Source organism: Pteronotus mesoamericanus, unplaced genomic scaffold, assembly GCF_021234165.1.
Source record: "Pteronotus mesoamericanus isolate MK-2021 breed Mesoamerican mustached bat unplaced genomic scaffold, CSHL_Meso_final contig_182, whole genome shotgun sequence".
In the NCBI taxonomy this organism is placed as follows: Eukaryota; Metazoa; Chordata; class Mammalia; order Chiroptera; family Mormoopidae; genus Pteronotus; species Pteronotus mesoamericanus.
The window spans coordinates 27,390,676-27,415,117 of NW_026555078.1; the positions used below are offsets into that span (position 1 = coordinate 27,390,676).

At 46.1% G+C, this 24,442-nt stretch overlaps 1 protein-coding gene across 1 annotated transcript in view; it reads right to left on the reverse strand.

Moving 5' to 3' along the window:
• Positions 1-260: 260 nt before the first annotated feature.
• Positions 261-24,442, reverse strand: part of PRKCH (protein kinase C eta) — a 201,494-nt gene continuing 177,312 nt past the window's right edge. Inside the window, exons 11-14 of the mRNA XM_054567464.1 lie at positions 20,997-21,135; positions 20,134-20,322; positions 2,964-3,107; positions 261-1,518 (exon numbers count right to left, since the gene is read on the reverse strand). Coding sequence (XP_054423439.1) covers positions 1,372-1,518; positions 2,964-3,107; positions 20,134-20,322; positions 20,997-21,135 — 619 coding nt within the window. The 3' untranslated portion in view covers positions 261-1,371. The remainder of the gene's footprint in view (positions 1,519-2,963; positions 3,108-20,133; positions 20,323-20,996; positions 21,136-24,442) is intronic.

The following is a 24,442-nucleotide window of genomic DNA, read 5'->3' on the forward strand; positions in this document are numbered from 1 at the left end:
GCTACTAAGAGCTCAAGGGTTAGTATGTTGAAGTCATGCTTAGCAGTCATTACCATGATTCAGAACAAAATGTGGTCAGTAAGGGACAGGCCATGTTCATGTAAGGGCTACACAGAAGGTTATGTCAACCTTTGCTCTCAGAATTTGCTTTAAGTCAAGAATTCTACCCATTTTGCTCAAAGCTATTACTTTCACTGGATATCTACTCTCCTAGTAGACAAATCCTTCTAGGCAAGAATTTTTTTTTTTTCTTTTTGCTACAAAATGCATTTATTTCCATCCAGATCATATGCTCCAACTCAACATAAGGGTACATATTATAGGGGCCTTCTTTAATGTCCTGTTTACAAGCGCCATTTCTAATTATTAAAATGCATATGAAACAAACATCACTGTCTCTTAAAATATAATTTAAATAAACTGCTAATGGATAAGCCATAGTCTGGTCATTGATATGAGTGGCGTGCAATTCTTCACTGAGGAGTCCAGAGCAATAATGACACATTGCCCCACGACGAGATTCCACGAGTTGGCAGGTAGCACCTCTAGTTCACCTGCTGATTCTGTAGATAGGTGCTGTTATGGCAGTGAGCCTTGTGTGAAAGAGTTAAGTGCAGACAAAAAAGTATGACATATGCAATGTGGAAAGGCATTTCACAGAATGCAAATGCCACTCGCGTAAATTAAAGGACAGTACAATGAAAGCTTGGTGAATGCAAATCTGTTTACACAGTGCCACTGGGCACTCAGTATTGTGGCCCCATCTCTCTGGGCACTCAATAAATATCAAGGTTAAGGATAAGAGAATAAAGTGGAATGTCGCCTTGGTGCCCAGCATCTGCTTTCAAGACTGGGCTTTAGGTTATGAATTTTTTGCATACCACTTTCTACTTGGAAAGCCATCCATATCTTTATCCTTAGATTCTTCATTAGCATTTAGCAACTTCTTGCCAGTATTAGGAGCTCATTGGCTTAAAGAAGAGCACAGGCAGGTCCATACAAAGTCTTGGTTTGTCTCTTGAAGCAAAAAGCCTATTTGTCTCAGAATGTTTTTTAGGATCTAGTTTATTCTTCATATCTTCTGTCCTTTTGGTTCCTCTTAATATCCCAAGCCCGAAATAGCCAGGGAAACGTGTGGGTTGAACAGGGTATTTCTTCATGAAATCTCATGTCAGCATTAACTCTTTCCAGTGCCATGGCTCCCTCGGGGCTTGAAACGGTTGTCTTGAAGTTCTTCAGAGTTCACACCCCGTTCCCTGACGTTCACGTTCTTGTCCTAAGGCTGATGCTGGCGAGTTCCCCACAAGGGCAATTCCTGGGAATCTGGATCCCCTTGTGATTCTCGTGCTATCCCTCTCCTTCCCCATCACGCTAAGGTTGCAATTCTGGAGACACAAAGGAAAAGTTTCTAAACTCATCCTGGTTAATCATAGGAAGATGCCCCTCATCGATTGGCGTTAAAACTGGCTCTTCTTTTATGAAGTCAGGGTCAAAATTACTGACGTCTTCTCGGGATTTCTGTCAAAAGGAAACAAGAGTCAGAGCACGCACTTGAGAGAGACCTCCCCGGGGACTGAGCCCAGCGAGGTCAGAGAACTGCTCTGCCACTCACTCTGTAGCTTTATTTACAGTTATAACAATTATGATTAAACAGCATTTTATAGTGAATCTACTGCATTGTGTATTATTATGGCATTTGGTAACCACCAATTTACTAACCCCATGAAAATCTTGCTGAGTAAGGCCAGCCTGAGGCTGGGAGGCTAAGGAATTAATTTGGTCACCAGCCGACTCACTCACCCTTTACTCTCCATTTCACTGAGGTGCCACTGCTCAGCAGGCGTCACTGAGAGGCACACAAACTCATATTTGTCAACAGAGGCTGGGTTCACACTTGTCCCACTTACTGTTTGTACACAGGTCTACATGCTTGAAGAGACTTTTCTCAAAAGACTTCTTGAAAATGCTGAGTTTAGGGAACAAACTGCCTCTCACTTTACTCACCTGTGAGTTTCATTACGCCCAGCTGGCAAAGCTTCGCTTGTCCCAGAGAAGCCGGCAGGTGGATGCCCATTAAAAGCAGTGGCTTTGCGTTTGGGTGCCTGGTGTCCAACCTAGCAGGCTATTATAGCTTAAGCTAGTTGTGTGTTTGGAAATGTTAGTATCTTATATCTTTATTAAGTATGCTGAGAGATCATTGCTGCTAACAGTTAGACTTCTCACTTTTCTTACCTGAGTCCATGATACTTTTCTCCCCACCTTTGGAGCACCCCGGGTCCCCCTAACTCTTGATCCACTGCTAGCCAGCATGTCTGCCTTCCCATTGTGCATCTCTAGATCCACAGCTAAGAAAGAGCTTACTTCTCAGACCAAGAACTGGACCGCTCTCAGGAAGACCTCCCCACCCAGCTTGTGGAGGTACCTCTGGTGCTTCCGGTATTTCTCCAGTCAGAGGGGACTTGGCCTGTCTTGGCCTGAGCTCTGTGCTATAGTAGCTGTTACAGACCCAGGCTCTCCAGGCAGAGGAGCGAGGCTTAGAGAGGTGAGTAGCATTTCCGCCATCTGCACTTCCTTGGGGGCTTGGGAAGATACCCTGACTAAGGAGCATGAAGAAACTGCCTTAGGAATGATGACCTTCTCAGTTAGCCAAACTTTTTTTGGAGAAACCTGGAAAGTTATAGTCTCCTTAGATACCAGGAAACTGTACCTTAGGTTAAGGGAGAATGCGACCAAGGCAAGCAAGGTGGAAACTCTGTGAGAAGTAACCTGGGCACACGGAGAGGTGTTGTCTCAGGGGCAAGGAGCCCAGCCTCCCCTGAGGTGCGGCTGCCCTGCCAAGTGTCAGGCTGAACTTCTGGTTCGGTTATTCCACAGGGAACCACCCAGCTGCTCAACAGACTCTGGTGGAACGCTATGACATTTAAGAAAGAGGAAAGCCTACCATGATGGCCTTGGACACTTACGATTCTGGGTCTGAAAGGTGGTTCAAGCTGGCGATGGTTCAGCTGGGCCCAGTCTATTTCCTTAAAGAAAGGGTGTCTTAAGATGGCATGCTCACCGCCCTGCGTCAGGCTGCCCAGGCGCATGGTGGGATTCTTGGTCATGAACTGGGAGAGAGGGGGAGAAAGAGTGTCAAGCAGTCAGTCATATTCAACAAGTATGTCACTAGGTGGTAGACTTCAGTGCTGGCAGAGTGGCCTGTGTGACGCTTCCTGGCTGATCTGGCTTAAATAGCTGAACTTTCCACATGGGCAGCCCAGGCACCGTGCATCGCCCCTTAGAGCGCGACTGCTTGTGTTTTTATGGCCGGCCCCACTTCCATTTCAGACGTGGCCACTGAAATAAAGCTGAAGGGTCCAGTTTTGTTTTCTGTAAACACCATGTCTTTTTTCTTTCCTCTTTGAAGAAAAGAAACTCTTTATGAAATAGCGAGCCTTTCTCCAGCTCGGCAGTTGTAGACAGCCCGCATCTTATGAATGGGGCTACTTTTAGGAACAGCTGTGCCATTTTTCTGAGAGACCCGGCTAGCTGGCTGGCAGTCCCTCTCTCTGACAAGACTGCAGGGAGAAGAGTGGGCGCTGTTGTTTGGAAGATCTCTGTGAAGAAGCCGCAGGGTGAAAAAAGTTCTGTGTTCTGGCTCTAGGATAAACAAAGATGGCCACTTTTCTTTATGCAACAAAGATATCATAGTTTTAAATGAAAAGGTTTTTTTTCCACCAAGATGCTCTCTTCTCCCCTGTCCGTCCATTTTGAAACGATTATTGACTGAGATTCTTGCTACATGGGTTGAAAACTGAAACAAGTATTGCCACATGTTCAATCAATGTGTGTATGTAAGTCTTTTGTATTTATGTCAGCTGGGAAACTTCCTTGGGGTGGTGCTCCTATCAAGATGTTTTGGGCTAAATCTACTTTGACAAAATGGCCAATAAAAGGTGTTTTGATCATGTCCTGACTGAGGACTATATGGGCTAATTCACTTTTCCTGGCCAGAATGTGATTTTGGATTTCAAAAACACTGAGGCTAATTTAATTTCCCATTTTTAAAAGAAAATTGCCTTGGATAATACATTGTGTTTTGGTTTTCGAGCTAAATCAAGTTATCTTTGAACAAGTTTATGACAACTTATGACAGCCCCCGAGCACCCCATTCTAAGTTTGATTTATGAATATAGGGCAAAAGTAATTCTGCATTCACAGAAATTGCTTTGGAGTGGAATTTCTAGAGCCAATAAAAAGGCACTGCTGTGGGAGGTGCAGACACGAAAAGGTGGGGTCAGAGGTGGCCCTCCTGACTTGCCAGGTGTCTGCTGCTGCAGAGCCTCCAGTGTTGCTTCAGCTCAAAATGGTCATATGGAGAAAAGAGGCGGCAGCGAAAGTCCCCACACAAATCTGACAGGATGGGCCTCATTAAATGCTGAGAAAGCTTCAATGGGCACCAATAAAAAAAATGGAGACATGTATGGGGTTTAATGCTTCTTGCTGCTGGACTGGAAGTGAACTCTGCAGGTCCAATCTGAGCAGTGAGCCCTCCAGGCACGAACAGTGGTTAGCGTGGGCTTAGAAAGTATGCATCTCATAAATAACTTGGTCCTGTAAGAGCTAGGTGTTCATGCTGCTGGGGCTTTCCCTGGATGTTGGGAGTATTAATATTAGCAACTCAGAAAGGAAAGGGAAAATATATACACAAAAGAAATAGGAAGATTCTCTCCTTAGGAATGTCAGTGGGATATAAATCCTGATAGAAGAGCAGGGCCCAGTCTAAGAACTAATTAACAAAAAACTGTGCTCCAAAACCCTCAAGATATAAGGGTGGGAGAACAGATCCAGGTGGGTTGTGGGAAATTCCTAGGCCTGCCAATGCTGCTAGCAGAGGATAGCTTGTGAGCGTGTGGGTACAACCTGTTGTTCTGGGCAAGGGGAATGGTGCATGGCTCTCAATGCCAGGGTGGCAGAAATACCAGTGTCCGAGAGACTTGGCCCACTCTTCCCTGCCCCAGCATCAAAGCCAAGCCTCCACTGGGGAAAGGTATTGCCTAAGGAAAAGTAGACCAAACCTTGGCTGCTGCTCCTCAGAAAACCCCATCCCTGTACATGGAGACAGGTAGAATAACCCTTTCACTAGCTTGACACTTTCTCTTAGGGTTCTGATAAATCCTTCTGAGTAAGAAAGCACTACGGGTTCGACTTTTAATATCTTGTCTTAAGCCCGTAGATACAACCATCCTTCACTTAAAATTTAATTCAGTTCAATTTACAAAAGTTTACAGGTGTCTACTCCATGCAAGGCGGTGCATGGGGCCTCGTGTAGACATATAGATGACAAGAACAGTGGGGGTGACATGAGGATGAAGGAGCTGATCAAGAGGAGGTGACAGAGGCAAGCAACCTTCATCCATATTACACAGCTGGATGACACGGGGAGAGCAAAGTGCTGGGGGAACTTTGAAGAAGGACTGGGCAAATGGCATTGGGGACTGGTGCTGAGAAGGCAAGTAATGGCCCCATGGAAGAAGTGGCACTGGACCAAGATGAGGCAGATGAGCAGTATGAACACAGGCACAATTGTCTTCCTCCTTCATGCCTAACACAGCACAAACGTGCAGATGCGTGCAGGCGCCTGCTATGTTGGGGGAGAAGGGCGTGGCGCGGTGCGACTGGCACGCGGGGATGGTGGAGGAACCAGGGGTAGTCCGTGGGGTCCGTCGGAGGTGTATGAGGAGGTGAACAACAAGAGCTGCCCTGTGATTTGGGAGATGACTCTTGCCCAGGGTGAGGAATAAAGCCTGAATGGCGAGGGCAGGCACTGGTGGCGGGCGAACAGCTGAGCAGGTTGAGACAAAAGCTGAGAAGACATGACAGCTTCAGAAACTGAAAGTGTCTGGTTAGTGGGAAGGAAAAGTTGGGGGCAAGTCCTGCGGGGCCTGTGGAAGAAGAACAAACACAATCCATGCAGCAGGGAGCAGGGTGAAGGGGGAGCGAGCGAGTTCGAGGTCACAGGGGCCGTCCGCACTGACCAGCGGACAGAGCAGTGGTGTTGGGTAACAGAAATAGGTAAGAGAGGAGCGACACATTAACTACTGTGGGTGGTATTAATAGTCATGGGAGTAGCAGCAGTAGTAATAGTATTTTGTCAGAGGAACAAAACAAAAACATCTAATGTTTCTCGAGACTTAGTGTGCAGATTTGGGAGGCTGATGAGCTCCACTTTGCATGTGAGGTGCACGTACATCCTCATGGAAATGAGGGCTGTGTAAATCTGGGGTGCAGCCCAGGGTTTGAGATCTGACTCTGAGATGTCAACTTTTGATGCCAGAGCAAGAAGAGCAAAAACTGGGAGGGCGGGCAAGATTACAGAAGGAGAGGGAGTCTAAACTGAGACTGGCCTCAGGCCTCAGACATTGTGTTTGGCCTGTCAAGCGTGTTTTAAAATACTTTTAATTACTTGCCAAACATTTAAAAACTAGGAAATGTCTCATCACATAAAAGTCAAGTTTTCCAATTTCTCTTGGAAAATTGGATATTCTGGAACACTAAGACCTGTATTTCTTCTTGACAAACATGGCCTAGAGTTGAATAGAGGCTGCCTCTTTAGAGGAGGCAGACGAGCCCTGGTTGGCCACAGGTCCCACCACAACTGGCTGGCTTTACGCGCTGGCTTTGCATGGCCCCTGAGCCCTGGCAAGCCAGGGTGGCAGCCGAAGGGGCTCATGAAGAAGCAAGAGGAAACCACATGCCATAAAACAGAAACCAGGACAGGGACAATTTCGAGGAGGGGGTCATAGCCATGTTATGGTTACCTGCCGCTCCCCACAAAGATGCACAGGTGAAGAGTTAAGGGAACAGGTACCATTAGTCCCTGGCCCGAAGTCTTTCACAGGATGTGGTGGCAGAGGTAGGCATGCAGGGCTGGGGACCGAGGAGCTTGCTGCCCCAGGCCAGGCACAGGACTTGACCTCAACAGCGAGTTCCTGCTGCTGTGAAGGGTAATGACATAATCCTTTTACAGAAAACTTTCTTCATTTGCTTGTGTCACTAATGGGATCCAAATGACAAACAAATTAACAATGTTTGAGCAATCACTTGTCTGTGTCTCAGGTCACACTTAAAATTTGCCTTACCTCGGCTGACCTTCCTGACTGTGGTCCAAATGAGAAAGTCAGCCAAGGAGGAAAATAAAGTGACCTCATGAAAGATTCTGGACACATTTACTGAAGGAGGCAAAATGTTTTCTAGGGTCAATGAAAGCACTTTATAAGCTGCAAAGAGTGAGGATGCCAGGGTGGAAAATCTGATTCTACCCCAAATGTAAGTCCCAAGCTGCCTGGTGAGCAAGGGGGAGGAGAGGGATCAAGAATGCAGGGACTTGTTTTGCATTCCCCTTCTGTGGCCTGGCCCTCGGCCCTCCCTCGCTAAGGTGGAATTTAACTAGAGGCTAGGGCAGGCATCAGAGGCACACCCGGCCGAGAATGAGGAATCTGACAGCTATTTCAAGGCTGCCCAGCTCTGACCACAGGAGAAAGCAGTCAGCCGTGGTCTTCCTGAAGGAAGCTCTACAGTGAAATGTAGGCCTTAAGGCAGGTTTATACAAGAATGTCCTAGGAAGCCTACTGTAAACTAGGGCAAGATAGATAAAAAATAAGAGCTCCTCTGATCGGGAGGGCGTGGAGTGAACCGGTTAGGCTCTGCAGTCCCATGACCTGTGTCTGTATCCCCGTTCCGTTGCCGATGAGCTGTGTGGACTTGCATAAATTTCTTAACTTCTCTGGGCCTCAGATTCCCCAATGATAAAATGGAAATTTTTATGTACTTCAGAAGGCTGCTATCACAAGTAAATGAGATAACCAATGTGAAATGCCTGTCACACAAGAAGCCCTTAATAAATGTTCCTATCCGTACCCGTTGTAAGTCCATCCTGTTCCACCTAACTGGCAGGAGCTTGGGCTGAGAGACTAAAATCTGAGGTTGGCCTTGACCCCAGGCTCATTTGACTCTCCCTGCCCCTCCACTTTGCAGCCAATGAAGATAGAACAAGGCCTGTTTCTGCTTTCACAGCCCCAGGCTCCAATGGCGGCGAGGTGGTAGTAATGGTCTCTGGAAAACAATTTTTCTGAAAGCACAGATTTCTAAAGACAGTCTTAAAACAAGGAGACAAATACCACTTGGATTTCAACATGCAGTTGTATCTGCTCTAGCAGCGGAAGGGAGATCATGAATGCGGGAGGAAGGGTGCAGTGGAATAATGTCTTTGTAAATCGGGTGTCAGGCACAGCACTCCCGCGTCTCGTGGGCTCTGCTGCAACATGAAGAGGCTTTGGTTTTGAGTTGTTGGATGTTCCACAGGGTAGAGTTTAAACTAATCCTGTGTAATAATGTCTTGAGATAACAGGATCCAAGTGTACTCTGAAACTCTTTAAAATGTAGGCAATGGCTAAGAGTAGTTTTTCCTCTTTTAAAATCTGTTTGATTTCAAAGGCAGAGGACCAGTTATATAAATAGAGCAATCAGTATAATAAGATTTTCTTCCAGGATGGAGAACACACTGTATTTTCTACCTAATTGTTGGACTTGGCTGTTGGGCAAACAAAATGACCTTCTCCTTTCATTCAATTTCAGACAAAAGAGCAGAGAGAGCTCGCAGTTAGTGGTGGGCAGCCAGAAAGGAAGGAAACTGTGCCACAGGACATTCCCATCAATATTCCCGGGGACGCTCTGAAATGAGAGGAAGGCACTGTGTGGCTGTACAGAGAGTCCTGGGGAAGGAGAGCAGAGAAAGGGACACGGGACACAGAATAGAGTATGGCTCATGGCTGAGAGGGCCAACCTCAACATGGGCATACAACAGGAGGCTGACAAAATGCATGCTTGTGTGTGCATGTTGCAGCCACAGGTGTCTGTCTTTTGCCACTGTCACAGACAGTCTGACCTAGTTAGGAAGACCAGTCACCAACCTTTTCCTTTCACCCCCCTTCAAGCACAGGCACAAGAATGACCTGTGCCAGCAGCACCGTCAGCCCGGAGCAGTGGTAAGAGGGACAAGGGGAGACACATGAGTTAGCCTATAGCATGGGAGGAGAGGGACACCAGGGCTTTGAGTTGGCATCGATAAGTCACTTTTCCATAGGGGAAGGCAGGGACAAACATGTCAACCTAAAGTGAGGCTGACAGCAAACCCCTGGGGGCAGGATGAAGGTTGGCGTGGGGGAGGATATGTAATGGATTTTTAAAATGGCTCTGAGGAAACATACTGTAATCTTCCCAAGGGCAGGTTATTACACAGAATCGTGTTGCTATGGAATATCGGAGGAGCAAGAGAAGGAGTGTTGCTCTAGCCTGTTCAGGCTGGATCTGAGTGGACTGCACCAGGCCGCCTACCTATGGCAGATCCCCCCGCCATTCTCAGCGCATGCAGCAGCCCAGATCCAGACTGGTTTGGGCAGGGAGCAGCTGGAGTAGGAAAAGGAATGTTTTTATTATTTATTTATTTATTTATTTATTTATTTTTCAATTACAGTTGACACGCAATATTATTAGTTTCAGTTATGCAACATTGCAATTAGAGATTTATATATCCTTACAAAGTGATCATCCTGATAAGTCTAGTATCCGTCTGATACCGTATACAGTCATTACAATACGGGGGGTGGGCAAAAGTAGGTTTACAGTTGTGAATGCACAAAGTTTATTCTTGTAGTATTATTTATTAGTGTAATATTTTCCATACAAACTGTAAGCCTACTTTTGCCCATCCATATTATCACCCTGTCCCCTGTGCCCCACTTTACATCCCGATGACTGTTTTGCAGCTGACAATTTGCACTCCTTAATCCTGTCCCCTTTTTCATCCAGGCCCCGACGCACTTCCCATCTGTCAACCATTGATTTCTTCTGAGTTTATTATTATTTTGTTTATTGAGTTCCACAGACAAGTAAAATCATATGGTATTTGTCTTTCTCTGACATAGTTCACTTAGCATAATACCCTCTAGGTCCATTCATATTGTCACAAATGGCAAGATTTCATTCTTTTTTTATGGCTGACTGATATCGCATTGCATTATGTACCATATCTCCTTTATCCATTTATCTTTTGATTGGCGCATTTAATCTATTTACATGTAAGGTAATTTTTTATAGCCATGTAATTATTGTCATTTTATCAATTGCTTTTGCAGTTCTCTGCTCATTTCTTATTATCTTGCTCTTGTCTCTTGATGACTTTCTGTACTGTTGTATTTGGATTCATTTCTCTTTATTTCTTGTATAAAATCTTATAGACCTTTGGTTTGTGGTTACCACATGCTTCATATATACCAAAGTGTTTATAAGAGTGTATTTTAAGTTGACAGTTGCCTAATTTTGAACATACTCTAAAATCACTACCATTTTTACTTACCCCTCCTCCCCATTTGTTATCATTTTTTACTTTTATGTATGTGTTTGTGTATATCCCTTAATTTACTGTTGCGATCACACATTATCTTCCTACTTTTGCCTTTACAGCTGGCTGATCCATTGCTTCTGTTAAGTGTTTGCTTTTGTCAGTGAGCATCCCCCCCCCCCCCCCATATTTTCTTATTCATATATTTAATCTTCTCCCTGTAAAGATGTGCCTTTAACATTTCTTGTAATACTGGTTTAACGGTGATGAATTCCTTTAGCTATTTCTTGCCTGGGAAGCTCTTTATCTCTCCTTATATTCTAAATGATAGCCTTGCTAGGTAGATTAATCTTGGTTGCAGGTGTTTGCTTTTCATCACTTTGAATATTTCATGCCACTCCTTTCTGGCCTTTAAAGTTTATGTTGAAGAGTCAGCTGACAGCTAACAGTCTTATTTATGGGACTTCCCTTGCAGGTAACTGCCTTTTTGTTGTTGTTGTTGTTGCTGCTACTTTTAAGTTTTGCTCTGTCTTTAACTCTTGGTATTTTAATTACATTGTGTCTTGGTGTGGGCCTCTGTGGGTTCATCTTGATTGGGACACTCTGCACTTTCTGGACTTATATGTCATTTCTTTAACCAGATTAAGGAAGTTTTCAGTTACTTCTTAAATAGGTTTTCAATCCCTTCCTCTCACTTCTCCTCCTGGTAGCCCCATAATGTGAATGTTGCTATGCTTGATGTTGTCCCAGAGGTCCCTTAAACTGTCTTTCTTTTTTAAAATTCTTTTTTCCGTTTGCTCTTCCAATTGGGTGTTTCCACCACCATGCCTTTCAGATTGCTGAGTCCGTTCTCTCCTCCATCTAATCTGATATTGATTTCCTCTAATGTATTCTTCATTTCAGTTATTCTATTCTTCATTTCTAATTGGTTCTTTTTTATGGTTTCTATCTTTTTGCTGAGGTTCTCATTGAGTTCATCTGTTATTCCCTTAAGTTCACTGCACATCCACATAACCTCTTTTGAACTCTGTATCTGGTAGGTGGCTCATCTCCATTTTTTTTTAGTTCATTTTCTGGAATTTTGTTCTGTTCTTTCCCTTGGAACATGTTTGTCTCATTTTTGCTGATTCCCCATGTTTGTTTCTGGGTAGTAGACCTGCTACATCTCCTAGTCTTGACAGAGTGGCCTTATGTAGTAGGTGTCCTGTGAGGCTCAGTAGCATAGTATCCCAGGTAACCTGAGCCAGGTGTCCATTGTATGGGTTGGTGTGCCCAGCTGTTGCAGTTGAGCCTTGATGGTTGTTTGACATTAGTGTGAAGGAGTGACCCCTTAGGCTTACTGGCTGTGAGGGCTGGCCATGACTGCAACTGTAAGTTGTGCAGAGGCTGACCCCACAGAGCAGGGGTCACTTTAGCAGGGCTCTGGCACCAGCCAAGTCTGCCCTTTAGGTGTGTCATTTGTGGAACTGGTTGGATGGTACTCTGGTGTGGTTTGAAGCTGGCCACCAGGTATATTGGTTCTGGAACCTCTTAGAAAAGGTTCTAGTGTAGGCCAAGGTCAGCGATTGTTTGTGCCTGGCTTGGGGCCACCTGATAGGAGGTACAAAGTGATATGTAGTTTGTTTCTGTTTGTTCTGGGTTTAAAGGTGCTTAGGCGAGGCTGTGCTGTGAATTGAGGCTGGCTGCCACTAGTGCCAGGCTTGGGACCCTTTGGTGGGTACCACAATGTGAGCCGAGTCCAGCCACCATTTGTGCCTGGCTTGTGGCCACTTAAAGTTAACTTTCCAAGCCAACACTGGCCACGGCTTACAGCAGGTTTGGGACCGCCTAATAAAAGTTACAAGTGATTACTGGTCTTAACTTGCATTGTGCCCGGCCTCGGGCTGCTTAGTAAGAGATACAAGGCACACTGAGGCCAGCTACTGCTTGTCTGGGGTTTGAGAGATTTCGGTAAAGTCTGCAGTGTGAGCTGAGGCCACTGGAGATGGCTTAGGCACATGCGTGAATTGGGTGGGTTGGGGTCTCAGGGAATCAGCATGGTGAAATTGTTAGCCAGGTTAATGGAGACCAGAGATTTGGCACCCAGCTGCACCTGCTGTATGGGTGGGAGGATGGCTCAACAAAGAAACAATGGTGCCTGCCAGGGCTTCTGTCTTGGGAGACACTAGTCAATTCAGTTTCTCTGTACGTGTCCCTGGCACTTTTTGATCTGCTGCCCCTGGGCTGGAGCTCAGAGCAAGTATTAGGTTGGCTAAAAAGTCCATTTAGTTTTTTCTGTAAAATAAAAGACGTTTTTCACTTTTACCAATAACTTTATTGATTTGGATATCTTGAGTATGTTGGCTATCTCCTGTTACTGGCTTCTAGTGGGTAGAGGCCTGGGGTGCTGTTAAACAATGCATAAGACATCTTCCAGTGCATAAGACAGCCCCACAGGAAAGAATTATTTGCCCAAAATGTCAAGAGGACCAAGAAACTTCACAAACCATTTTAACACATTTGATCACTCACAGCAATTTCTCCATGTACTGCACAAATCGTTTTTTCTGTGTTTCAATTGTATTTTTACCTTTCTTGAAATAATAAAGCATAATATGCCAAAAATGTTGCATACCTTCTTCCATCTTCCATATTAAAATGGATGCACAAAAGTTCACCAATTTTGATAAGTTTTTTTAATGCATGCTGATATGACAGCTGTCACAATACAGTCTAGCAAAATTGTTTTGAATGAAGTTAAAGACAACTAAGCACTACTAGAGCCATGGTACGTAAAAAATCAAATGAACTTTTTGGCCAACCCATTGACTTTGTGAGTAAGTCCCTCAAGAGGAATGCCTGGGACTCCAGAGGCCCTCCGTCTCACTCGGACATAGCCCCGCCGATTTTTACAGCCAGATGTTATGAGGACTCCTCTTCCCACCAAGGTTGTCCCAGGCTGGGGAGACTGGTGTGGCACTTGGGCCCCTTGCTCCTCAGGGGGAACCTCCACAGCCTAGATAACCCTCCCAGTTCTTAACTGCCACACCGTGAGTATGGGACCTGCCTGTTCTGCCTCTCTGCTCCTACCAGACTCACTATTGCTTCTTTTGCTTCTTCTTTATATTCTTGGTTCTAGGACTTCTGTTCAACTAGTCTTCAGGTGGTTCTCAATGATGTATGTTCTATAACCTAGTTGTAATTTTGATGTGGTTGTGGGAGGAGGTACACACAGCATTTACCAACTCTGTCTTCTTGGCCAGAAGTCTGATATTATACCATCCTTCTCGTTAAAGGATATTATGGTAACTTTCTTTCAGACTGTCCCCAAAACAGGGTTGAAAAATCAGCTCTACCAGTCTAGAGTTGGATTCTATGCATTACTCTAGTCCTGGTTTTTCCTGCACTTCCTCAGCCTCCTCCTGGCTGACTACCTAAGTTGCTCCCTTAAGCATTCCAACCTCTACCAGGAGCGGAGTAGGAACTAGAGAGGCTCAGACTCAATACTGCTCTGATCAACTGCCAGGTGACAGATATAGGACAGATGTGGCAAAAAGAGGATCTTTGGGACTCCCTCTGTGTTCACAGAGGCAAACAGAACTCCTGTAGACAATGCACAGGTGATGAAATCTGATAGGTGTGATGACAGATAAACCCACACATATACACACACACTTAATTTCTATAAATCCTAGGAACAAAAGCTCTCTATAATCTCCTTCTGATGCTAAGCTTACAGTGCCTCTCGAACTGACAAAGGTGACTCAGGGGAATGTACCAAACTCCTTTCACAAAATGGGCCACCTGTGTGAGCTCTGCAGCAAGGGCATTAACTTCACCTGAGTCAGCACTGAGCCTCATGATCTTTTCCAGGAGATGACTTAGCACAGAGGAACACTCACTCCAGTGGCCCTCGCCTTTCTGAGCTCGCTGTAGGCAAAACTCAGTGCAATCACAGGAGCTCTGAGAAAACCACACATTTTCTCCTGTCATGATTATTTGCATTTTGGGATGATCTGGTGCCAGTTTAGGAAACTCGGTCAATAGAAAACACTTATTCCAAAACCAAGTTAAAAAACCATAAAAATATTATCTTTAAGGTCAGAAATCTGGAAAGCCTATATTTGTTCCCTACACAAGTATGTATACCTTTCCTGTGTTAACTTCTGTGGGTGTTGTGAGCTTTTATAATCTGATCAGTCAGAGTGGGCGAGGGAATTGTTTGCTTTCAGAGCACGCACAGGTGAGCATTTAACATGTGTTGTATGTTTAAAGGGAAGATGAGAAATGAGAGACAAAAGGACAAGCAAGGAAAATTGTACTTTTTGGAGCACATACTATGGTTATTTTTAGTGGTAAGGCTCATTGGTTAATGAGCTGAGAAATTTTTTCAAGTAGAAATCCTGGCCTGAAAACTGTGTGAACTCCTTCTCCTGATTCTACGTTCCCTGGGGAGTGTCCTCAGAAGCAAGTGCCCGCCCTATATCCATTGTCGATGTGCACTGTCTGGACATCCACACACAAAGAACTCAGAAGTCCACCGTCTTAGGGGTGGAGGTAAAGGTGATGATTGGAAGGGCCAGGGTAAAGAAGTAACATGGGGTTAGGAGTCACACCAGGCAAGATATTGGCGCCCCTCGGGTTCCACTGCTTCCTGTGGAATATGCTGAACAAGAGCACCCTCGCCCTGAATTCATGGCGCTCACTGACACTGTCGCGCTGTACATAGCCCTACAGCCTTTAAAGTCTATGGTATGTTATTTACTCTAAATGGTTATCCAAATAGTTTCTACAGATATGGAATCCATTTAAAAAGGCAGGGAGGAATTCAGAAAGCATTTTCTTTTAAAGAAAAAAAAAATACAAGGCCAAACAAAATACCCAGCAGACACCAATTTCAGTAACAGCCCTGACCGTATATTCCCCTCAAAAGATCGGGGACTCTCCAGAAGCCAATCAGGGGTGACGCGTCACGTTAAGGCGGTGGCGAGAGCAGATGTGAAGGGCTGGCTGGGAGATCTCGGCCCCCCTGCCTCTCGAGGGGAAAGGCAGACCCGGCCCGGCAGGGAAGAATCACACAGGGCCACCGGGGCAGCAGCCAGGGCCTTCTCCCGCGCGAGAGCTCTCCTTCTCTGTTCCCGCTTATCTGTTTAAAATCCTTCTTTGGGGCGCACTTAGGTACTCCATTTGGGGGTTGAAGGGACACTTCCTGAGAAGGTATGGAGACTGTTCATGGGTGGTAAAAAATAAGTATGCTGAAACCACTGTTTAATTTTGTCTGCAGCATAAAAATGACCAGGGTGATTAGAGACTTCCAGGCCAGGGCCTGGAGACTTGTACTGGGAATCAAAAGATGTAGCTGGATCCATTGTTACTGAAATATTTCACAATAAATTCAAAACTACACTTAAAAATGGTGTAGCTAGATCCATGGCTCACATCATTTTTCTTCTTTGTATATATTTGTATTTTTAAACTATCTCATTTCATTCATGAAGGCAAAGCTCACTTTTCCTACATGGTCTACATATGTGCACATATACACACACTTTGATTCCTATGCTAATTTTTAAAAATTTACCATTTATGGACAAAGCTGGACATTTAACAGCTTCAAAGAACATTTATTAGGTTAACTAAAAAAAGGGTTCTATAAATCGATACTTAAGTCCCAACTTAAAAGGGACTTTCCAGAGTCTTTAGTGGCAGTGGAATTTTGTACCGAACCTCATTGAAGTAAATGGTCCACTGGACTGGGCCTTTGGACTTTTTGGTTATATGGCCTCTGCTGTAAAGGTGTTTTGCTATAACTGGATTTGACCTCTTCCATGTAAGAAGATCTAAATTTTAAATGCAAAGTACTTTTTTGCTATGTTCTTCATGGCCATTAGCACTAGCATTTCCAGACATCCGTGAATACGTGTCCATCACCCAGCCTTGACAATTATTGACACATGCCCCACCTTGTTTAACCTGTTCCTCCCTGCCACCCCGGACTACTTTGGAAAAATCCCAGGTATTTCATCTGTGACTACTTCAGTCTATTAGATCGAGTGATCTTTGAAATATGAAAGAATATTTTAGTCACTCAGGCTTACCTGAGATCTTTCAGTGACATATGTTGGCACTTCAGATAAAGGTTAAACTCCTTCACATGGTCTCCAGTGTCCTTTGTGTCCTCACGTCCTACCTCCACCATTGCCCCACACATGTGCTGGTTACAGGTCAGCCACAGACTTACTCAAAAGGGCTTCTCCTTTCTCAAGATCATTGCATACTTGTACGCCTGACTAACTCCTCTGTAGCCTCTGTCTCAGCTTAAATGCCACCTCCTCAGGATGGCCTCCCGTGGTGGCCTAGATTGGCCCGCCTGTTACATATTCTCAAAGCACCTCAGACTTTTTTCTTATCACATTGTAAGTATATACGTAGTTATTTGTATAGTTTCTTTTTCCAACATGTCTTCCTATGCCAACTGGACTGTAAATTCCACAGGAACAGGGATGATGTCTGTCTTGCTCACCTCTGCACCCCCAGCCCCTTGCACAGCAAGGGGACACGGCAGTCCTAGGGCTGCTGTGCATCCATACACGCCTGTTAAGTCAACAGGAGGATCAATGCCTATTTGACTACACACTACATAAGTGTCTTTGGTTTAGATAGAGAGCATCTGGAGAAACACAAATCCAGTTCGCCCCAGAATAAAAATCTAACACAGCTTCAAGTACAATTTAGCGCTTAATGATCTTGATGATGTTGGCGAATTCTTCAAGGAGAGGATGAAGATAATGATCCCTCTCAGCGTGCTGTGAAATTACTAGTCATAACTCAACAATACTAGTAACTAACTCCTGTATGGTGCAGGCCGCTCTGAAAATGCTTCGTGAGCACTCCCTCATTTGAAGTGGGCCCTGCAGGTGTCATCCTCACCGCCTCACAGAGGGAGAGGCTTGAAAGCAGTGGCAGAAGTAGGATGGGGTCTCTTGACTCTCCGGTTAGCGTGTGCTCTCTCCATTCGACCGTGTGCACCTGGTCCACCTCTCTGCGCCTCAGCTGCATCTATCACCCAGGGGTGCGGACCAAATGTTTTTGAGGGTCTGCCATCTCTGAAATTCTGTGTTTGTGTTTCTAATAGTCACCTAGCACTATGAAATTAAGGGTAAAGACAAGTGATTACAATCCAAAACTTAGCAACATGACCCCCTGACAGCATTTAGGACTGTGCAAGACACCACTGAATGGAGTCGACTTTCAACATTAGAAACTCAGGAAGTCACCAAGCTCACAGAATCCTGGAAAGAAGCCTGAAGCCTGTATTTTTAAAGGAAAGCAGTGTGCTTTTCCTTGATCTGGAACTGTACAACAAAATGAAACCTTGTTCAGAGTCCTTAACTCACCTAATTCCTAGCATAGATAGAGCCCGCAAGCCATTAGTTACCTAGCCTAAGACCGCTTGTTCCCAGCCAGCAGTACTCAAAAGTTACTGCAGGCCTCAGTTTATGGGTAAATCATGTTGTGAAACCACTGACCTATTTCACCACAAGTGAAACTGCAGACACACTGCAGATGTAGATGTTCATAAAAACTGAAGTCATTCCTTCCTAACCTTCTCCCTGAACGCTCTTCCATTGCCACCCCTTAAACAGTGGTGTGTCCTAGGACCCATCTTCTGTCCCCTCTTTCTCTATGCCCTCTCCCCTAGTCAATATCAACTCCCATATTCTCACTACCATGCTAGAGTGATCAGCTCCAGCCTCTCTCCTGAGTTCCAGACCCAGGCGATCAACTGCGCGGTATATGCTGTTTTCCGTGTGCCTCCCAGACCCCTCAAAGTTCACATGCCCTACACCCATGTTCATTCCCAGCATCCCCCCGCCCCCGCACCTAACACTCCAGTGGTACAGAACTTGTCACACTGCAGGCCGGTGAACATGCACGCTACATCCTGCCTCTGGGGCTTTGTACCCTGCTGAACCCTTATTTGTGCCTCGGCACCCAGCTTAAATGCTACTTCCTCTGTCTTGTCCTTGTGTCACCCCTTGTGTCACCTTTCTTGTCTTTGCCTCCAGAGGAAGCTCTGATTATTTCTCCTTGGCAGTAGCTAAGTATTTATTTACACTCTCTCCTTCCTACTCGACTGTGAGCAACAAAAGAGGCCATGTCTTTTCATCTTTGCATTCCCAGCACTGAGCACAGGCCAAGACAAGGGAAGGCATATGACGAGTATTTGCTGAATTGCATTAAACAGGGATTCTAGTTTACTAACATATCACTTTCTTCTTCCAGGGTCACAAGCTCATCTCAGGTCAATAGAATAATGATTATTTCCAGTATTACGGCATTACTCAAATGCATAATCTTTAAAGAATGCTGTAACATTGTTATTATAAACATCATATCCTACTTTATGGAAAGTTAAATAGGTGACACAGATTCATGCTATGTGGGGAGTAAGTATACAGCATCCTAGTGGCTTCCTCCAGTGGCTTATGTTTCTGGTACAACTGGAAAGGGTCACATAGGGAATGATTTAGGTGCTAAAAACATGGGTCTCTGAAGGTGAAGGACACTTATTAATGGGAAGTAGAAGAAAAGCAGGGAATGGCCAGATGTAGTCTAGCTCAGAACCTTGGACTGGCATTAGGAAAATCTGGATTCTGATCCCAGGTTTTTGTTTTGTTTTTTTTGTTTTTAATTGCTAAAGGACAAAAGTATGATTCTACTTACACAAGGTACTGTATATAAAATAGTAAAATTCATAGTGACTAAAAGCAAAATGCTGGTTGCCAGGGTCTGGGGAGAGTCAGCGTTTAAGAGGCATAAAGTTTCCGTTCTGGAAGATGAAAAAAGTTCTGGAAAAGGGTGGTGGTGACGATTGCATAACCATATGAATGTGCTTAATGCTACTGAACTATATATTTAAAAATTGTTAAGATGGTAAATTTCATCGCAGGCCTGGAATTCCTATATGAGAAAATGCAGCTCCACAGCCCTCTTCCTGAAACTCCCAGCACCATCAGCACTCTTTAGAAATGAGCCAGCAATTTGAAGAACTTACCCGGTCTTCATCTTTACTCCCCTAAGCACACAGTAGGTGGTAATACATGATTTTCAAACTCAACTAATGCGGTTATAGGATGGAGCAAAACTACAATGTGCTCTTATTTTCAACATAAAGGCATCAATCCATGTTTCTTCCTCACTTAAAATAAGGCTTCCAGTATAATGCCTTAAATGCATGCAAAACACACTTTCAGCATGGTATACTGCCTCACCTGAATCCTGGGCCTGGCGTCTGGCTTGCATTAAGGATAACACGGAAGCAAGAGAGACTGCAGAGGTTTGGAAAACCTTCTTTCTCGCCTCCCAGCACTAAGGGAAAGGGCCCTTGGTCCTGCTCCTTGAACATTGCCGGCAGAAACACAATCAATAGTGCAACACATTGGGAATGGTGGTCCTATGACCAGCACTGTGGTGCGTCCTGACTGAAAGGAGCATCACTTCACCTACACTAAAGCCACAAGTGCTAGAAATACTGGAGAGCCGGCAAACAACACTGTCAACTGCTTCCATAGTTGGCTCAGAAATAACTATTGCATAAGAGAGGAAAACAGCCTGAGAGAACTCTGGTTCTTTGATTCTACAGATCAAAAAAACATATCTCAGTTAAAGCTGGTAGCTTACTGGTGGGAGGTATTAAGTAGACACACAAGAATCACATCTAGCAAGCTGATTTGCTATAGGTTGAACATGGCTAGGTAAGCCAAACTTACAGATTTCAGGATCCCTGTGGCATCTTCATGGAGCCAAGTAGGGTAGACCACTTCGTCGTTCAGTATGGCCTCAAAGAGGTCATCTTCGTTCTCTGCCTCGAAGGGTGCATGACCACAGAGCATCTCATAGAGCAACACGCCCATTGCCCACCAATCTACCGCCGGCCCATAGAGCATTTCCTGGAGGATCTGTGCAGAGAGACAGAGGGCAACGTGAGAAGTGCTTTGCATATCTGATTAACAAACGCATCCTGAATAACTAGAGAAAACAATAGGTTAGGAAATATCAAAGTAAAAAAAATAGAGTTTCCTGTGCCTGACATTCATGTTTCGAAGTTTCCTGTGTTGACAAGCATGTTTCATTCTCTCTCTAGAGAGTGGCCCTGTGGTCAACTCAGAGGCCACCTTCTCACCCAGGTGAGCAAACATTTATGGCCAGCTTAGGCCAAGGTAATGATACAGGCAAATCCAAAACAGAGAGGGTTTTGGGATTACACCTATAAGAAAGGAAGGGGAGTGGGCTCTCTCACTTGTATGGAAAAAGATTCAAGAACTTTTCTTTATTTCTGCTAAATGGGTCTGGGATCAAAGCAAGGAGTAGAGACAAAGAAGAAAGTAAATAGCTGTGAGTCTTCATTCAAGGTTAAAGCCTGAAAGCAACCGCAAAGTTTACAAAAACAGATTTTGACTCAAACTCTTATTAAGAGGAACTGAGGACATTTTCAGCCATCATTCAGCCAGTTAACTACAAAGGAGTGGGGAGGCATGGGCTTTCAACACTGCCCACAAAGTCAGCGCACAAAGACAGCCTGGGGCATTTCTCATCAGGGCTACTGTGGAGCTCAGGTTTCCAAAGCACTCACCTCAGGAGCAATGTAGTCAGGCGTGCCGCAGAAGGTTGCTGTGGTGACTCCGTTACAGATCCCCTCCTTGCACATTCCAAAGTCTGCCAGCTTGCAGTGACCCTCGTGGTCCAACAACACATTGTCCAGTTTCAGATCTCTGAAAGAAACAAGGAGCAGTGGGCGTTAGGGCAGCCGGGCCCTAAACTGTCCTCCTGGACGAGCTGGCTGGTGGGATGGGTGATCAGACCACAGAGGGGTTGTGCACACACGCTTTGAAAAGAACAAACTTCTTTGGGTTATCTAGATAAAACATTTAGATCAACTCACAAAATTGGCCTCATGGTCCCTAGATGATGATTCCATAATGAACTCATAGAAAGTGGGCTGCCCTTTAGAAACTGAGGGCAGGATGTGATTTTCCCAGGCTTCCCACTTACCTTGTACCCATAAGACATTCACCTACCCCATCCCTCCACTCCAGTATCTATCTCTGCCCGTTGGAGTTCACTTAGTGACCATTCATGGACCAAGTGGCCACTGTGCACCAGGGACTGTGATAGATGAGCATCAAGAGTACAGATGATCTTTATCCCTAAGGAACTGACAGTGTGATGGCGAGACCAATATTCACTGAAGTATAAGTCCGTGGAGGATGCATCCGGTTGATTTGGCTCGCCACTGTGCCTAGCGTAGTGCACTCAATAAAAACTTGTTTAATATACACATATACACATGTGTATGTAAGTATGCATTTCATACACTATATATATGAGTGGGGGAAGAAAGAAGAGAGAACCAACTATCGTACAAGTGGCATGGTGGGAGTATGAGCCAAGTGCTGTGAGAGAAATACAAGAGGGACAATTCCATAGCGGAGGAAGTCTCCCAGACAGGGAAGGGGTGTAGGAAGGCCAGCACGGGCAGATGGACGGGGCTGGGGCAGGGAGGCAGGCACGGAGGAGTGACGTGCAGGGAGGCTCAGGGGCTTCCCGTGGTAGAGTGAGGCTGGAGAGACAGCAAGGGGCACTGGAGCTGTCAAATCCAGGGCTAGAGAGGAAAATTAGGTCTACATTGTGGAGGGCCCCGAATGCCTCGCTAAGGAATTTTGATATTTAGCTGTTAGGCAAAAGGGATCCATTGAAGCTCTCTGATTAAGGGAGTAACAGGTTCTCAGCTGAATCAGTTCAGGGAAGAAATGTTAAGACTTGAGCTAGGACAGTGACAAATGGATTGGAAAGTGAGGGGTCAGACAGCAGCACTTTGGGGAAACCACTATCAATAATGGGGTCTGACTACCCCTTGGAGGTTGGGGGGAGGATGCAGAGATGAGGACTCCTTGTTTCTCTCTTAGATTCAGGGGGTTAGTGGGCACATTACTAACTAGGAAAAGGAAAAACAGGAGTAAGAACGGGGTGTGTTTGGTTGCACCCCAGTCACACAGGAGCATCGAGAAGCCTAGTGAATTACGGGGAACCCAGGACATAGGCGCTTTCCACCCTTCCCCCAACCAGTAGGAGCCGAATCCACTTGAAGAGGTGAAGTTCCAGCAGCAGAACTGTTTGGTAAGTGGCCTCCATGCAGACAGGAACATGGCTGCATACTGATAGAACTGCCCCTGTAAAAGGTGGCACTGTCCTAAACCCCTCCCCGCCAACATGGCTCCTAGCACCACGCATGTTCAGGCGCCGTGAAGGGGAAGGCCCATCACCAAGGACTGGAAAAGAGTCCTACACACTGACACAGCTGTCAGCCTACGGGCTCACCTGGGACAGGACAAGGGAAGCAGCCTGGCCTCCTGCGTGACACCTTTATGCTTTGCTTTTCTAAGGACTGAAGCACTCGGAGGCACACCCCATGGGCTTACTAGCGAGAAGGTGGCCGCGCAGCCATGGGGGATGCTAGGTGACGTCCCTGACCTGGAGATTTGTGGTCAGCACCAGCGTGGGGGGCTGCCGTGGCCCAGACCCGGGGGCACTGATGGGGTTCCCTCACTGGGGCATCTTTAGCAGCCACAGCTGATGGCTATTCCGCTCCACATCCACAGTGGGCACTCATGGTCCTGTTCTCCTCGCCCTGCTCCGCTGGCATGCTTGGCCCCCGGGACAAGGCTGGTGTCTGTCCATCCAGCCTAGGATCACATTGCAGCTGAAGGAAGAGGGTGACGACAGAACTGGTGGGACTGGTTTCCCCACTGTGACCTGGGCGTCTCACCACGCAGGCCTTATAATGAGAGGTCACTGTAAGACACCTGGGAAAGAAAACAAAGCCCTGTTTTCCAGGAATCCCTGATAAGGGAGGTTACAGCAGCAGAGTTTTCTTGGCACAGATCAGCGGGCACGCAGACCTGACTCCTCCCTGCTCCTGGCCGTGGTCCCCGTGGGTGTGACAGGCGTGAGGCGAAGGTGCACCAAGAACCTGTGCCTCCAACTTCAGAACAAGCCTTCTCCGCCTCCACACAGGCCCAGTGTCCTTCTCCAAAGTAGCCTCCTGCGCCCTTCTGCCCCGGTGACTGTTCTCAGTGGGCTGTGACCTGCCGGAACTTTTTCCTTCCCCACTGCCCCCCACCCCAATAGGAGTGAGACTTATTTAAGCCGCATGAAGATGGGATCACAAGAACCCAGGGTGGGGTCGGGGGGGAAGGCCACACCAGGAGCGCTGTCTCTGTTCTTCACAAGCGGTCTCAGACTAAAGGCTCTAGTGGTGCCTGGTTGTCTGGCTCCTCTGAGACTGAGGGCACACATTACAGATGGCCGGATGAGGTTAGAGCTTATGTACCGTTCACGGCCCCAGGAGAGGGCAAGGCTGTGGGGCATCGGAGCCTTGGGCTGTCTTTAGCAGCAGCACCATTGTCTAGCCCTGTGGCCCAGGCCTGCATGGACCTGTGCCCAGAGCATTCTGACTCTCTCGCAGTGCCAAACAAGGTTACTGAGTTTCTGAATTTGCCTGAAGCCATTATGCCTGCTAAGAACTCATAAAGCCTAATGTTCAGGTAACAGAAACAAGTGCTAACAGAACCCCACAATAGTCTGAAAAGCTGACTTGTGATTGCTCAAGAGAGCCTGTGACTAAGAGCCCAGGTAGGAGGTTCGACTGCTTGTTACTCAGCTGCTGTCACGGGCAGCAGGCATTGTTTGGAGGGAGAAAAGTGCTTCGCCATCAGTGTTGTCCATCGCCCATCACGATGCCCTCTGCATGGGCTCGCTGCTCAGGAGACAGGACCGAGCAGTGCAGGGGATTCAACTCACCCTGGGCGCGGGAGACCAGGGGGCACAGAGGCACCTCCATCCTCACTTTTCAGCCTAATCTTAGGCATTCCCAGAACTGTACGAGCCCCAAAGGAAATGCCAGGGCTGGTTTCACACCGGGAATGGCCTAGTAGGACAGGACCCTCAAACTGGATCCTAAAGGGGTTTGATTAAGAACACGGTACAATCCCAGGCTGTATCCTCAGCCCGGATATCTCA